The sequence below is a fragment of the Trichechus manatus genome, unplaced genomic scaffold (assembly GCF_000243295.1).
Source record: "Trichechus manatus latirostris isolate Lorelei unplaced genomic scaffold, TriManLat1.0 scaffold00006, whole genome shotgun sequence".
Classification (NCBI taxonomy): domain Eukaryota; kingdom Metazoa; phylum Chordata; class Mammalia; order Sirenia; family Trichechidae; genus Trichechus; species Trichechus manatus.
Window position 1 is genome coordinate 25,028,319 of NW_004443942.1, and position 14,611 is coordinate 25,042,929.

Here is a 14,611-nt window from a genome sequence, read left to right on the forward strand (position 1 = left end):
AACTGCAGGGTTTTCATTGGCTGATTTTTGGAAGTAGATCGTCACGTCTTTATTCTTAGTCCATCTTAGTCTGGAAGCTCCACTAAAACCTACTCAATCCATAAATATATAATATCCAATACAGTACCCACTAACCACATGAAGCTATTTAAACTTTAAAGTTAAATAAAATAAAAGATTCAATTTCTCAGTTGTACTAGCCACATGTCAAGTCTCAATAGCCACATATGGCTAGTGGCTAACATATTAAACAGACCAGATACAGAACATTTCCATCATTACAAAAAGTTCTCTTGGACAGTGCTGATCTATACCATTCAACCACTAATGGATAACAAAAACAACATAATAAATAGGCAGACGATAGTCAATGTAGATAAAAGGATATGTAGCTGAATAAGAGGAAAACTAAGTATAGGGTCGCAATGAGTTGGAATCGACTTGATAGCAACGGGTTTGGTTTTTCTTTTTTTTAAAGTTAAGTAAGTTACAAGAAAGCATAATAGCTAGTTATTGTTGCTGCTGGGTGCCGTCAAGTCGATTTCGACTCATAGTGACTCCATGTGACAGAGTAGAGAAGCCCCATAGGTTTTTCTGGGCTGTAGTCTTTACAGGAACACATCATCGGGTCTTTATCCTAGGGAGCCACTAGGTGGGTTTGAACTGTGACCTTTCAGTAAGCAGCCGAGAGCTTAACCGATATGCCAACAGGTATTCACTATAGACAGGTGATAATGAGTTCAGTCTGGCTTCTTTAATTTGTGAGGACTGGACTTTCACCTTGAAACCTGTTCTGAAAAGACCAGATTTTCTCTATGTGAGTAAAACGTGGCTCTTAGCAGGCAGCCTGCCCAGTGCTGCACCTCTGTTTATTTTTGCAATGAATGCCCTCAAGACTGCATTGTCTCCTCCTCCCAGAAAGGCTTCCAAAGTGGGTTTTCTTTTAGATGATAATGAACTGGCTGTTAAGTGTCAGCCTGGGATGCAGAAATGATTAGAAAGGGAAGGAGGCTGTTTCAACCAACTTCCAAGTCCAAGCTGCCACCTACTGGCTCCTAGCAGGAGAGAAACTTGGAGATTTTGTGTTCAAGACCAGAAACCTTGATGCAAATTTGCCCAGCAAACCCTACGAGGCAAAGATTATGGTGATGGTTCAAACTGTGTGTCAGCCAGGTTGTGAGCTGAGCAATTCACACACATTATCTCAGTTAACTCGCAACAATCCCAGGGAAGAGGAATTATCGTGCACATTGTCCAGATGAGAAAATGGGCTTAGAAGAGTTATGAAACTGCTTGACGGAAAGAATGATTAAATGAAATGAATGAATCAATGAGTAAACGAATGAAGGCTTAATGTAAAACACTGTTTTCAGAGTTACAAAGGACGCTGGTGGCACAGCAGTTAAAGCGCTCGGCTGCTAACCTAAAGGTTGGTGGGCTTGAACCCCCCAGCAGCTCTGTGGGTTTCAAGATGTAGTCTGCTTCCATAAAGATTTACAGCCTTGGAAACCCTATGAGGCAGTTCTACTCTGTCCTATAGAGTCCCTATGAGTCGGAATCGACCTAATGGGAGTGGGTTTTTTTGTTTTTTGGTTTTTTTGTTTTCAGAGTTACAGAATGTTTGCACTGGATTAGATATACTCTGAGATGTGATGAATAATCCTGGTGCGTTTGTGAAGAAGATGAGCTAGCTGACGTTTGCTGAGTGCTTCGGCTAGGCATTGTTCTGAGCGCTCTGTACAAATTTACTTACTTAAGCCTCACACAACACCCTATGAAGGAGAGGTACTGTTAATTTCCTCATTTTACAGATGAGGGAATTGAGGCGCAGAGAGATTAAGCAGTTTGCCTAAAGCCACACTGCTTGGGATTTGGACCCAAGCAGTCAGGCTTCAGAGCCAGCACTCTTTTTCTTCACATGTTGTCAAAAGTGTTTTTAATGTTACCAAAGCACGCTTTGATACAAGGATGGGAAATTTCCCAATACATTCCTTGACTGATAAAAGACTACACAGATTCTTTTTACTTTTTTTTCTACATTTTATTTATTTTGTTGTTGTTGAGAATATACACAGCAAAACATACACCAATTCAACAGTTTCTATGTGTACAATTTAGTGACATTGATTACATTCTTCCAGTTGTGCAACCAGTCTCACTCTCCTTTTCTGAGCTGTTCCTCCCTCATTAACATAAATTCATTGCCCCCTGAGGTTCCTGTCTAATCTTTTGAGTTGCTGTTGTCAATTTGATCCCATATAGATAGTTCTTAAAAGAGCATAATAGAGCCACCACTCTTAATTGCTCCAGTATATACTGCCTCTCAGATCAGGAGAGATATCTAAGGCTGTGTTCTTGTTGTTGTTAGGTGCCATCAAGTTGGTTCCAACTCATAGTAACCCTATGTACAACAGAATGTAATGTTGCCTGGTCCTGCTCCATCCTCACAATTGTTGCTGTTAGAGCCCATTGTTGCAGCCACTGTGTCATTCCATCTCACTGTGGATCCTCCTCTTTTTCGCTGACCCTCTGCTTTACCAAGCATGATGTCGTTCTCCAGGGATTGATCCCTTCTGACAACATGTCCAAAGTACATGAGACGAAGCCATCCTCCTTTCTAAGGAGCATTCTGGCTGTACTTCTTTCAAGACAGATTGGTTTGTTCTTCTAACAGTCTGTAGTATATTCAATATTTTTCACCAACACTATGGTTCAAAGATGTCAATTTTTCTTTGGTCTTCCTTATTCGTTGTCCAGCTTTCTGATGCATATGAGGTGATTGAAAATACCATTGCTTGGGTCAGGCACACCTTAGTCATCAAAGTGACATATTTGCTCTTTAACACTTGTCATGGATTGAATTGTGTCCCCCCAAAATATCTGTCAACTTGGCTGGGTCATGTTTCCCAGTATTGTATGATTGTGTACCATTTTGTAATCTGATGTGATTTCCTTATGTATTGTAAATTCAATCACTATGATCTAATAAGATGGATTAGTGGCAGATATACTGATGAGGTATACAAGATTGGATAGCCTCTTAAGCCAATCTCTTTTGAGATATAAAAGAGAGAAGTGAGCAGAGACACATGGGAACCTCATTCCACCAAGAAAGCAGTGCCGGGAGCAAAGTGACTCTTTTGGACCTGTGGTTCCTTGCTCAGAGAAGCTCCCAAACCAAGGGAAGATTGATGACATGGACCTTCCTGCAGAGCCAACAAAGAAAGCGATTTCCTGGAGCTGACGCCCTGAATTTGGACTTGTGGCCTATTGGACTGTGAGGAAATAAACTTCTCTTTGTTAAAGTCATCCACTTCTGGTATTTCTGTTATAGCAGCACTAGATGACCAATAAAACACTTTAAAAAGGTCTTTTGAAGCAGATTTGCCCAATGCAATACATCTTTGATTTCTTGACTGCTGCTTCCATGGGCATTGACTATGGCTCCAAGTAAAATGAAATCCTTGACAACTTCAATCTTTCCTCTATTTATCATGATGTTGCTTATTGGTCCAGTTGTGAGAATTTTTGTTTTCTTTATGTTGAGGTGTAATCCATCCTGACGGCTGTGGTCTCTGATCTTCATCAGCAAGTGCTTCAAGTCCTCTTCACTTTCAGCAAGCAAGGCTGTGTCATCTGCATATTAGAGGTTTTAATGAGCCTTCCTCCAATCCTGATGTTGCGTTCTTCTTCATAAATCATCCTTTCTTATGATTTTATGCAAACTGATGTTTTGACAGGTTGGACTATAAGTCAAATCAAAAGCCCAGAGACTGCATTTCCCTCTCCATCCACAGCCATTAGTTTGCTCAGCAAGTACACAAGGAGTGTCTACTTTGTGCAAAACCCTGTGCTTAGGATGATGAGAATGCAGCCAGCCCTTGCCCTTCAGAACATCACAGTCAAGTTAGGGAGACAGACAAATGAGCAGTCACAATCCAGGGCATAAGTGTGGGGGAAAAAAAAGATGTTCGGAGGGCTAAGGGGGCTCAGAGAAGGGCTATGTAAGCTAGATGGGGGGGGGGGGCATGGAATCAGGGAAGACTTCCTGGAGGAAGTGACTCCCTGCACCAGTCACTCAACTGTGAAGGCTGAGCGCTGACCAGACTGGGGAATATTAATAATGACTCCCGTTTGGGGAGCACTTTCACATCTGTCATTTTATTTGTTGTTCCCTCGTCCAACAGCCATCCTGTAAGACCAGTATCTCCATTTTACAAATGAAGGAACTGAGGCTCAGAGAAGTTGGGTAACTTTTCCAAGGTCACATATGTTAGTGATGGAATCAGCACACTGTTGAAAGGAAAAGGCCTGTGTGTCGTGAGACACCAACATGGTATCTTCCTCTCATCCAAGGGAAAGATTCAAAGCAGTGATTACATCTCTCTTCCTTCCATTCAGGGAGGATGGGCTGCCACAGGCACTGTATCCTGCCTGATGTCTTTGGCAGACAGGGTGCTGCACAAATTACTTGGATAAAAGAGTATGGGAGGTTCTCCCATCACACTTGAAATCTATATTTCTCTCAAGATCTTCGACAAATGGAATCATGATTTAAATACCTGGTTTCATGTTCTATCAAGCTTTATGTTCTATCTTGCTCAAAACAGTTATCCCTGGAGAGGGACAGACTTCAGCACTCCCCCTTCCATCTACATACAGGCTTCTACCTCTGCTCGTCCTCTACCCTAGTTTCCCTAATGTAGGAGAAGTTGCCAGTCTGATTGGTTAGCGTTCAGGACATCCTTTGGACCCCATTTTAACAGTGGGCAGGTTTTAAAAAAAATAAAAACAAAACCCACTGCCATCGAGTCGATTCCGACTCATAGCAAACCTATAGAACAGAGTAGAACTGCCCCATAGGGTTTCCAAGGCTGTAAATCTTTATGGAAGCAGACTGCCCCATCTTTCTCCTGTGGAGTGGCTGGCAGGTTTGAACCACCAACCTTTTGGTTAGCAGCCAAGTGCTTTAACCACTGCGCAACCAGTTCTCCTAGGCAGGTTTACTATACCTTAAAAGTCAGTACGGAGTGCTAAGCCCATTCAACGGGGAAAGAATAGTCTCTTCAACAAATAGTACTAGGACAACTGGATTTCCACATGCAAAAGAATTAAGCTGGACCGACCTCTACCTCACACCATATTAAAAAATTACCTCAAAATGGATCAACAACCTATACATCAGAGCCAAAACCATAAAACTCTTAGAACAAAATGTGACTTTTATGCTATATATTTTTTACCCCAATAAATTTTTTTTTCAAGCCAGTATAATGTGCTTTACTTCCTCTTCCTGAGTCCACGTAATACGCAGACCAAGGAAGAGCCTGCCTTTGTAGGGCACGCACCACCTCGTTCTTCTTTCCTACTTCTTCCAGTCTGTAACTGGGTGGGCAAATCAAGCCAAAGGAAGCAGGAAGCTTCGTTTATATCTTTAGCCTAACTCTGAATGCTCCAAAGCAGTTTTCCTTCTACTGGTGGCTGCCTGATGGAGCCATCTGGGGACCACTGGTTCTGAATCGTCACAAGGAATCTAGAACAGGAGCCCCCATCTACTTCAAGTGCCTTTGTGGCTCTGTGGGTGGGCACTGAGGGGGCAGGGCAAAGCAAGTGCCAGCATCACCGTCACCGTAGTTGACAGTCTGCCTCTGCCAGCTACCATACCAAAGGCACCAAGAACATGCCCTGTGAGAGATCAGAGCTCACCTAGGGCTTCTCCTGTATCTGTACCTCACTGAGGAAGAACAGCTTGGAAGAGCTTTGACAGACCACAATTACAAACCTGGCTTTGCCATTTCCCAGCTCTGTGACTGTGGGGAGTTACTTTACCTCTCTGAGCTTCAGTTTCTTATTAGTAAAACACACCAATAGTAGTACCTACTTCACAAGGTGGTGGTGAGGATTAAACGAGATTACGCATGTCGACTTTGCCTCCCTCAGTGCCCAGCACACGGTGTGCACTTAGTAAGTGGCTGCTCTTCTGAGTGTGACCTGGGGAGAGCTACTGGGACTCTGGGGAGGGAATGGAAAACAACGCCTTCCAATCTGTGTCTCCAACTGAGCTCTGCACTGGGTTTTCCTGATGCCTGGTTAATTTCTAAACAGCTCATTAAGCTACTGCAGCCTCCCCTTCACTGAAGTTTTCTAGGAGAACAAGGGAGTTTCTCTAGCAACAACTGGCCTAGGGCAACAGGAACCTGGCGCCTTCCTGGGGAAGGGAGACAGGGCCTGGATTCCTTGCCCCGTGTGTGAGGTCTCCCTTGGTAAAGCAGGGATTGCAAACGCTGAGGGAGTGTCCTGCCTCTTTGTTAGTTCCCCTCAAGTCTGCTCCAACTCATGGTGACTTTGTGTATAACAGGATGAAATGTTGCTCAGTCCTGTGTCATCTTCATCATTGTCGGTATATTTGAATCTATTGTTGCAGCTATTGTCCAGCCTCTGTTGTTGTTAGGTGCTGTCGAGTCAATTCTGACTCACAGTGACCCCATGTGACAGTGTAGATCTGCCCCCATAGAGTTTTCTAGGCCGTAATCTTTATGAGAGCCCTGGTGGCACAGTGTTTAAGACCTCAGCTGCTACTCAAAAGGTTGGCAGTTCAAATCCTCCAGTTGCTCCTTGGAAACCCTGTGGGGCAGTTCTAGCCTGTTGTGTAGGGTTGCTAAGAGTTAGAATCAACTCGACTGCAACAGATTTGGTTTGGTTTAATCTTTATGAGAACAGATTGCTAGGTCTTTCTCCTGTGGAGCCACTGGGTGGGTTCTAACCAGCCGAGCGCTGAACTGTTGTGCCACCAGGGCTATTTGGCCTGCAAAGTGTTTTGGACACATTTGAATTAGTTGCTGAGATTCAGAAACCAAGAGCTTTCACCGGACACTTGTGTCCACACTCCTGCCTTGGCAACAAGCACCTGTAACTGGGTATCAGCTCCCCGGGCAGTCGGGCATGACCATTGCAGTCCTTACCGTAGCTCTAGTGTCATACCTGAACTGGAGGGACCCCTGCCACTCTCTGCCCTCATCCCTACCACTCACCCCTCACTCATCTTGGGCTCTTTGCTGATCCTCAAACTTGCTCTCACGTTAAAAGCCTTTGCACTGGCCCTTCTGCATGGAACATTCCCCAGGGTGCCGCATAGCCGTCACCTTCAACCTCCTTCAAGCCTTATTTAAATGTTCTCTGTTCAAGAAACCCTATGTGAAATTTTACCCCGTCTTCCTCCGACCCACACTACTCTTTTCCCCCCTTAGCATGTGACCTTCTATGATACCATATTATGATGTACTTATTTATATTTATGACCTGTCTCTCCCCCACTCCCAATCCTAAATCCTAGAAGCACTCATATTTCTTCAGTATGTAAACTTCTAGGAAAAATCATGGCTTTGATCAGCTTTCAAAGAGTTATGAGGTCCAAAAGCCATTTTAAAAAAACAAGAACAACTTCCAAGGATTAAAGTTCTTTGGAAAATCCCCCACTGCTCCAGTCTTCAAAGAGTCTTTCTGAGCAGAGACACAGCAACAAGACCAAATACGTTTGCCCTTGGTTTCTTCCAATTTCCTCCTGACCTATCCATCATTCTGGTTTTGCCTGACTATGGCAGTGTTGGGGGTCCCCCTCCCAGGAGGGCCTCACAGGTCTCCTCCCCTGGTCTCAGGAGCCCCTGAAGGCCAGCAGGGCAGCAGCTTCCAGACCCCATGAGCAAGCGTCCCCACCAGCGGAGGGTCCGTGGCACAGAGAAGAGAGAGACCAGGAGGTTTACCACGCAAGCGGGCACTGTATGTGGAGTAAGTGCTAGGAGCAACAAGAACAGCAGTAAATACAGAACAGAAAATAACGATCTTTGAAATGACAACAAAGGGGACACATTATCTAAGCACTAACACCTAAGGCGGCTGCTGCCCAGGCTCTGGTGGGTAGCTCCTCAGGAGAGAGAGGCCGACTTCTTTCCAGGCTGCCTGGTCTTCAGTCCTTGTAACTTTTCATCTTTTAGCGCCTTCAAGAATTTATCTGCAGGAGAGCAACACAAAGCTAGCTGTAGTCAAGATAAGAGCAAGGCTTCTGGGCATCTATCGTGCTCCCTATATGAGCCCCAAACCCATTTATGATCCAAGTTGGGAAAAAAGACCCTAACAACCAAAATACATTCAACTGGAGAATATATAATTAAGAAACCCAGGTCTTAGAAAAGCCCATGTTTCTAGGGATTGATTTCTCTCCATGGCTATAGGGATGATGAATTGAGGGCCATGGTGCCTTCAGCATTTGGGATGATTCATCCTCCTCTTCCTGTGAGGCAGGGGACCACTTCAACCTGTTATACAATAGTGGGGGTAGTCTTTCTGGAACCATCTGCACTTCTCCAGTGCTCAAATGCAAGCCTTATGCAGAAGAGCTAATAAGAAGGACAAACCTGCAGGACAGGTCCTTCTGGGAGTAGAAATGGATTTAACAATTTTGCCCTCCAACATAAAGTAATGAGTCAGTTTGCATGCCAGAGGAATCCTGCCCACATCCCTACACCACAGCAGGTCTGCCCTGGTCCAGATCCCTAAGACTTAAGGCCTACAATCAGATGCGGGAGTCCAAGACCCTGGTGAGAGGGCTTCCAGGACCAGGGCCACAGGGTCACAGGAAGCTGCCCTCCGGCACCAAGAACTGGGGTGCACCAGAGGTGCTCAGTGAATGCCCTTGGGCCTTCCAGACATTGCACAGTTCCCACCTACCCCTACGGACACTGAAACTGATTCTCACCTACTTCCCTCTCCTCTCATGAAGGCCTCAGTTTAAGAGAAACACTAAAGCTCTGGCCTCCGGATATGAGGGTTGTCTGTGGTGGATGGAAAATACTCCAGAGCACAGAGGTAGGGGGACTAATGGGCTGGAGGCTTAAAATTCAGGATGGGGATGGTGGCGGATGGAATTCCAGATTTAGGGGCTCAGAGTCCAGATTACTGAGAGAAAGGGTTCAGGAATGAGGGAGGATAGAGTTCGCGTTCACAAAGTCCAGATTTGTGGTGGTGGGAGGGGTCGGTTGATATCTAGGATGGGGGGAGTCTGGGTTCTGAGGGATGGATTTGATATCTGGGATTCCTAGGGGCTGAAGTCTGAGTCCAGGGCCACATTCTGGGGCGGGGCATGGAGCCAGGGAGGGAGCCGAGGGCAGGCAAAGTGTGGACCAATAGGACTCGGGAGGTCACGCACAGCGCTGGGAGTCGAAGCCGTCTCCGGTGATGGTGAGCAGCTCCAGCTCCTTGATCCGGATCTCCAGCTCGCACAGCTCCTCCGGGTGGGAGGCAGAGGCGAGCCGGTGGGTCGGGGGTCCGGGCGCCAGGGGCGAGGGGGCTGCCTCCGGCCCCGGCAGCGGCGAGTAGAAGAAGCGCAGAGGCTCGTACGGGATGGAGGCCAAGCCGGAGGGCCAGGGAGGAGGACAAGGGAGCTCGCTGGGGGGACCAAGGCCGGGCGGCGGCGGTGGGGGCGCCGGGGCCGAGGGCGTCTGGTGCAGGGGCCGGCCCCCTGCCGCCCCACCAGCCGGCGTCCCGCCTGCCTTCAGAGGCACGAAGAGCTTCTTCCAGATGTTAAAGTCGCTGAGCGGAGACGAAGAGATGCCGCGGTCGTAGAGGGACGGGAAGTAGAGGGGCGGGGCCGGCCGCTGGCTCATCGTGGGGCTCTGGCTGCCGCGCCGCCCCTTCGGCATCGTTTGAATGGGAGGCTGCGTGGGAGGAACCCCGCGCCAGGAGACTCGCGCCCCAGCCCGGAGTTAGCGGGGCTCCGAGGTTCCACAAGCCACGCCCCAAGGGAGCGTGGCCCCGCCCTTTAGTCCCAGCCCCGCCCTGAGCAGGCGGGGTTCTAGGCTGCAGGCCACGCCCCAGAACGTGGCCCCGCCCGTTGACGGCAGGCCGCGCCCCTGGAGAACAGAAAGGCACAACCAGCCGGGCGGCAGGAATGTACTCCAATCCCTCGGTTTTCTCTCCGCCCCGCGAACCCTCGGGATTGTGAATTTGCACGACCTGTCACGTCCTAGGCGGCTGACTCCCAGCCTGGCCCCGCCCCTCGGCTTCTCTCACTGTCCCTAAATTCCACAAACCACGTCCCCGCGCTGTCGTGGCCCTGGGCTCCAAGGCCTGCTAGGTGGCGAAAGTTCTCAGTTCCGGGGGTCGTGAAGGGCGGCTTCGCGGGTTACCAAGGCCTAGCATCGCGGCCAGTCCGGTGTGAAGTCTACGCCCCCTCGCCTCCTTGCCTCTTGACTCCTTGCCATGACCCCTCGCCTCTGCTCAGGCTGTTCCCTGGCAGGAATGCCCCTTTCTCTCTCCCTGTTAGCCAAACCCCGACCCTTCCTGCAGGCCAAGCTCGCATCACCTCCTCCTTGAAGCCCGTCTTAACTCCTCCACTCAGCCTCACTTCCTGCTCTGCCATTGCCCACTGGGGAAACCTCCATTGCTGCAATTGTTCCCGGTATCAAAATGGTTCATTTGCCTTCCTGTCTCCTTCACTAGACTCTAAACTCTTTGAAGGCATGACCTTGCTTTGTGTTTGTGTATCCTACAAATAGAATTCACCATCTGCTATGTTACTGGAACTGATGGTGGTAAGGGCTGGGGATATAGTGGAGAACGGTGCTGGCAACGTCGCTGGAACTTCAGCAAGTACCTTTTCCCCCTCCCCCTCGGGATAGATTTTAGAGCTACCTCTTTGGTGCCCAGATCCCAAATCACCCACAGCAAAACTCTGAGAAAGGGCCACGAAGAACTGTGGGGTCTGAAGTACAGGCAGTGTCCTAGACAAGTCTCTCTCTCAATCTCTCTTTCTCTGGCAAGAACTGAAATATACTCCAGACTAGCTTAATAAAAAAGAAATGGACACAGATGTAACTCATAAAATCCTAAGAAACGTTTAATAGCAGGAATTGAGGCACCGTCTCAGGCCTCAAAGGCCTGCTACACTTCCTCTATTAATAAAATTCAGCCTCCTGTGTGCCCAGGCTCTCTATCTCAGGGTAATTTCTTAAGCATTTAGCCAGCTATTCTGTGGCAGAGACAATGCTATGTATACAAGGAAGCGTTTTCTTATCAGGCACGCAGTAAGACTACATTTCTTATTTTTCTTTGCAATTCAATTGTGTGACTGCTTTCTGACCTACGGAATGTGGGCGTCAGTGATGTAAGCCACTTTCAGGCCTGGCCATTGACAAAATTGTTTTGATTTTCCTGGAATCCAGATTTCTGGGTTTATGGAATTTCGGTGACCCACCCAGGCCATCTTCCTTAGGTGTCCTTTTGAACCTTGTAGGAACTGGTTCCCTGGAGTCACCTTCAAACAATAGCTTAGTAAACAGCTTAGTGGAGAACATTTTGCCTTAGGCATTGGGTTCTTCCGGAAAATTATCTATGTGCAGCTAGCTTCAAGAAGCAGGAACTCCAGGGTCTGACTTTTGTTGCTGGGTGCCATCCAGTCGATTCCGACTCATAGTGATTCCATGTGACAGAGTAGAACTGCTCCACAGGGTTTTCTTGGCTGTAATCTTTATGGAAGCAGATTTCCAGGTCTTTCTCCCATGGAGCCGCTGGGTGGGTTTGAAAAACCAACTTTTTGGTTAGCAGAAGGACTTAACCATTTTGTCACCAGGACTCCTTAAAAAAGTAATACCTGTCATTGACTCTGTCAGGCAGGCAGTGTGTGTAGTGAATAAACACTGGAATGGAAATCTGGAGGCCTGAGTTCCTTCCGGTGCCAGCTCCAATTTAGATAAGGTGCTTCAGTTTGTTTTTTCTACTGGTACAATTAGGTTAAGTCTGATAATCATCAAAGTTCATTCTGGTTCTAAAAATACAACGATTTATTCTACAATAATGTTATTCCCATTGCTCTTCCGAGTGGTTATAATGAAAATATTTTTGGTGTATAACACAAACATACACCCATACTTCATTCTTACAGAACAAATGAACTGTTTCAGGATGTATGGTGGGTGTCTGTGGTGATTCTGTAACGAATGAACCCTGAACCCTGCTCAACTCTGCTAGTGCTTTAATGTTACCTTCTAAGGAGTTCTGGTGGCACAGTGGTTAAAGCGCTTGGCTGCGAACAAAAAGGTCTGGCAGTTCGAATGCACTAGTGGGATCTTTCTGCAAGAGAAAGCTGTGTCAATCTGCATCCATAAAGATTACAGCCTTGGAAACCTTTTGGGGCTGTTCTATTCTGTCCTATAGGGTCACTATGAGTCGGAAATGACTCCAAGGCAGCAGGTTTGCTTTTTGTTTTTTTCCTGAGAAATTAACATAACAATGACCTATACAACCTACTTTCACAGTCCCCTCTATGGAGCGCCTTCCTGACGTGTTCAGATGACACTGCCCAACTCGAATTGTATCTACTCACAACACATCTATTCTGTTACACTAATTTTTTGTTTCTCTAAGCAGTTTAGGTTTTTGATACCATAAAACCCTTTGCATTATTAAATTTATATTTTATTCTCCAGACTTGCTGCAGTTAAAAACTTTCTTTAAAAAAGTTAAAAGAGGCTTTTGGATGCGTCCACCTCAGGCCACCCTGTTTGAAATGCCTCTTCTCTGACATCACTGGTGGGCACAAACATTTCTGCTGCACGTATTTTGTTTTGCCTGCTTGCTCAAAAGTTTAAGCTCTTTTTTGGATAGATACATTTAAATGTTTGGGCATTCTTACATGACCTGATGGCTTGTCAAAATATATGAAAAATATTTTGTTCAGTTTCTCTCTCTCTGCCTTTTAGCTCTTATAAAAACTTGTAGCTTTTCTCTGCCGGGCAGAGCATGTCTCACAAGGCTGCTTCTGGTTCATGAACCTCTTCTGATACCAAAATAAAATCTATAAAATTAACTTTGTGAGAATATTTTTTTACAGCATAAACCTTCAAGCTCTCCTTTCCCAATCCCCAAGCACCTTGGAGACCACGAGTTAAGACAGAAGCCTGGGATTCTGAATATATACAGCAGAGCCATCAGACTTGCCAAAAAGAGAAACTGATAGTATCTTGCTTTGATTTGGGGGTTTTCTTACCCACCAAACCAAATATTCACTTTAAAGAAATCCCTGACAAAATCACTCCACCAGCTGTTTTTCACCCGAAATTACAAATTCTTTCTTTTCTGTTCCAAGCCAGGCTTACTAAATTTGAATCTCAAAAGATATGGCTGTCTGGAGGGGCAGAAACTATCCTGTGATCTTGAGATCCATTGATCTCAGTAAAACAGGGAAAGGCAGGGTTCAATCAATCATGTTAAGATTAGCCATTGGTGGATCTTCTGTATTTCTCCCTCCTCTTCTCTTTATATAAGGAGCCCTGGTGGCACAGTGGTTAAGCTGATAACTGAAAGGTCAATGGTTGGAACCCACCAGCAGCTTAGAACCCACCAGCCGCTCCTCTGGAGAAAGCTTTGGCAGTCTGCTTCTGTAAAGATTACAGCTTTGGAAACCCTATAAGGCAATTCTACCCTGTCTTTTTAGGGTTGCTATGAATCAGAATCAACTTGACAGCAATGAGTTTGGGGTTTTGGTGTTTTCTTCTTTATAAGCCTCATTGTACCTAGCTTCTTTGAGCCATTTGCTTTTTTCTGGAATCAAAATGGTCTCCCTTATATGCATATAGAACATCAACCTTATGTTCCAATTTTGGTGAGTTTTGATTATTTTTAACAAACTACATTGAATTGTGGTATGAGCAATAAATTCTTAACTGTGTTAAGCCACTCGACTATGTGGTTATTTGTTAGAGCAGCTAGCATACTCTAATACAGCTTACTTGGAATTGAATCAGGTGCCTACTCCCACTTCAATTATTAATGGCCATGGGGGAGGTTAATGCACACAAACATGAGAAGAGTTTTTCAGAAATGAGAGGTGTGGGCTGGGCAAACATCATAAAATGTGCCTATTAGAGGCTGAAATGTACTGTGTATTTACTCAGACGTTTGTCTGAAAATAACAGAAAAGTAAACTTGCAGTAGCTTACATCAGGAGTCAGCAAACTACCACAAGTGGGGCAAATATGGCCCACCGCCTGTTTTTGTATGGTCCACAAGCTAAGAATTCCCCTTGGCCCAAAAAGCCTAAAACATTTACTGACTGGCCCTTTAGGAAAAAGTCTGCTGATCCCTGGCTTACACCACAAGGGCTTGTAAAATGTCTCAACAAGAAGTCTGGAGGTAGGCAGTGCTAGGGTTCATTCATTATCTCTACAGGGTCAGGTGCTAGGCAGGTGTCTCTAGGATTCTTCTCCTTAGGGTCACAAGATAGCTCCCACAGCTCCAGCTATCATATCCCAACATAACCTCATCTAAAAGCAGGGATGTCCAGGATGGCAAATAAAAACTTTCTTCAGTGTTCCTTTCCTTTTATCAAGAAGGAAAAATATTTCCTAGAAACTTGCCCCCCTGCCCCAGAAGATTTTCCTTACATCTCCTTGACCACCCTTCACTGCAAAGAAGCCTGGGAAAATGAGCATCTGACTTTTTATCTTCTATAGTGGAAGGCAAGGAGCCCTGGTAGCACAGTGATTAAAGTGCTCAACTGCAAACCAAAAGATTTACAGCCTTGGAAACCCAATGGGGTCGCTATGAGTCAGAATCGACT

The 14,611-nt window shown here is 46.1% G+C and overlaps 1 protein-coding gene across 1 annotated transcript; it reads right to left on the reverse strand.

Annotated features, from left to right (window-relative positions):
• Positions 1-7,922: 7,922 nt before the first annotated feature.
• On the reverse strand, positions 7,923-9,695 carry CUNH11orf91 (chromosome unknown C11orf91 homolog). Its single transcript, XM_004369774.1, has 2 exons — positions 9,203-9,695; positions 7,923-8,008 (listed from the first exon to the last, which is right to left on the reverse strand). Exons 1-2 carry the CDS (start codon positions 9,693-9,695, stop codon positions 7,923-7,925), a joined length of 579 nt encoding a protein of 192 aa, XP_004369831.1.
• Positions 9,696-14,611: the final 4,916 nt, after the last annotated feature.

Bases quoted from the DNA above. Each gene is read 5' to 3' on its own strand.
- CUNH11orf91 (XM_004369774.1), bottom strand. From the start codon at position 9,695: ATGCCGAAGGGGCGGCGCGGCAGCCAGAGCCCCACGATGAGCCAGCGG. The intron at 8,009-9,202 runs GTGCGTGACCTC...GCTCTCCTGCAG, and splicing joins CGGCTTCGACTCCCAGCGCT to ATAAATTCTTGAAGGCGCTA.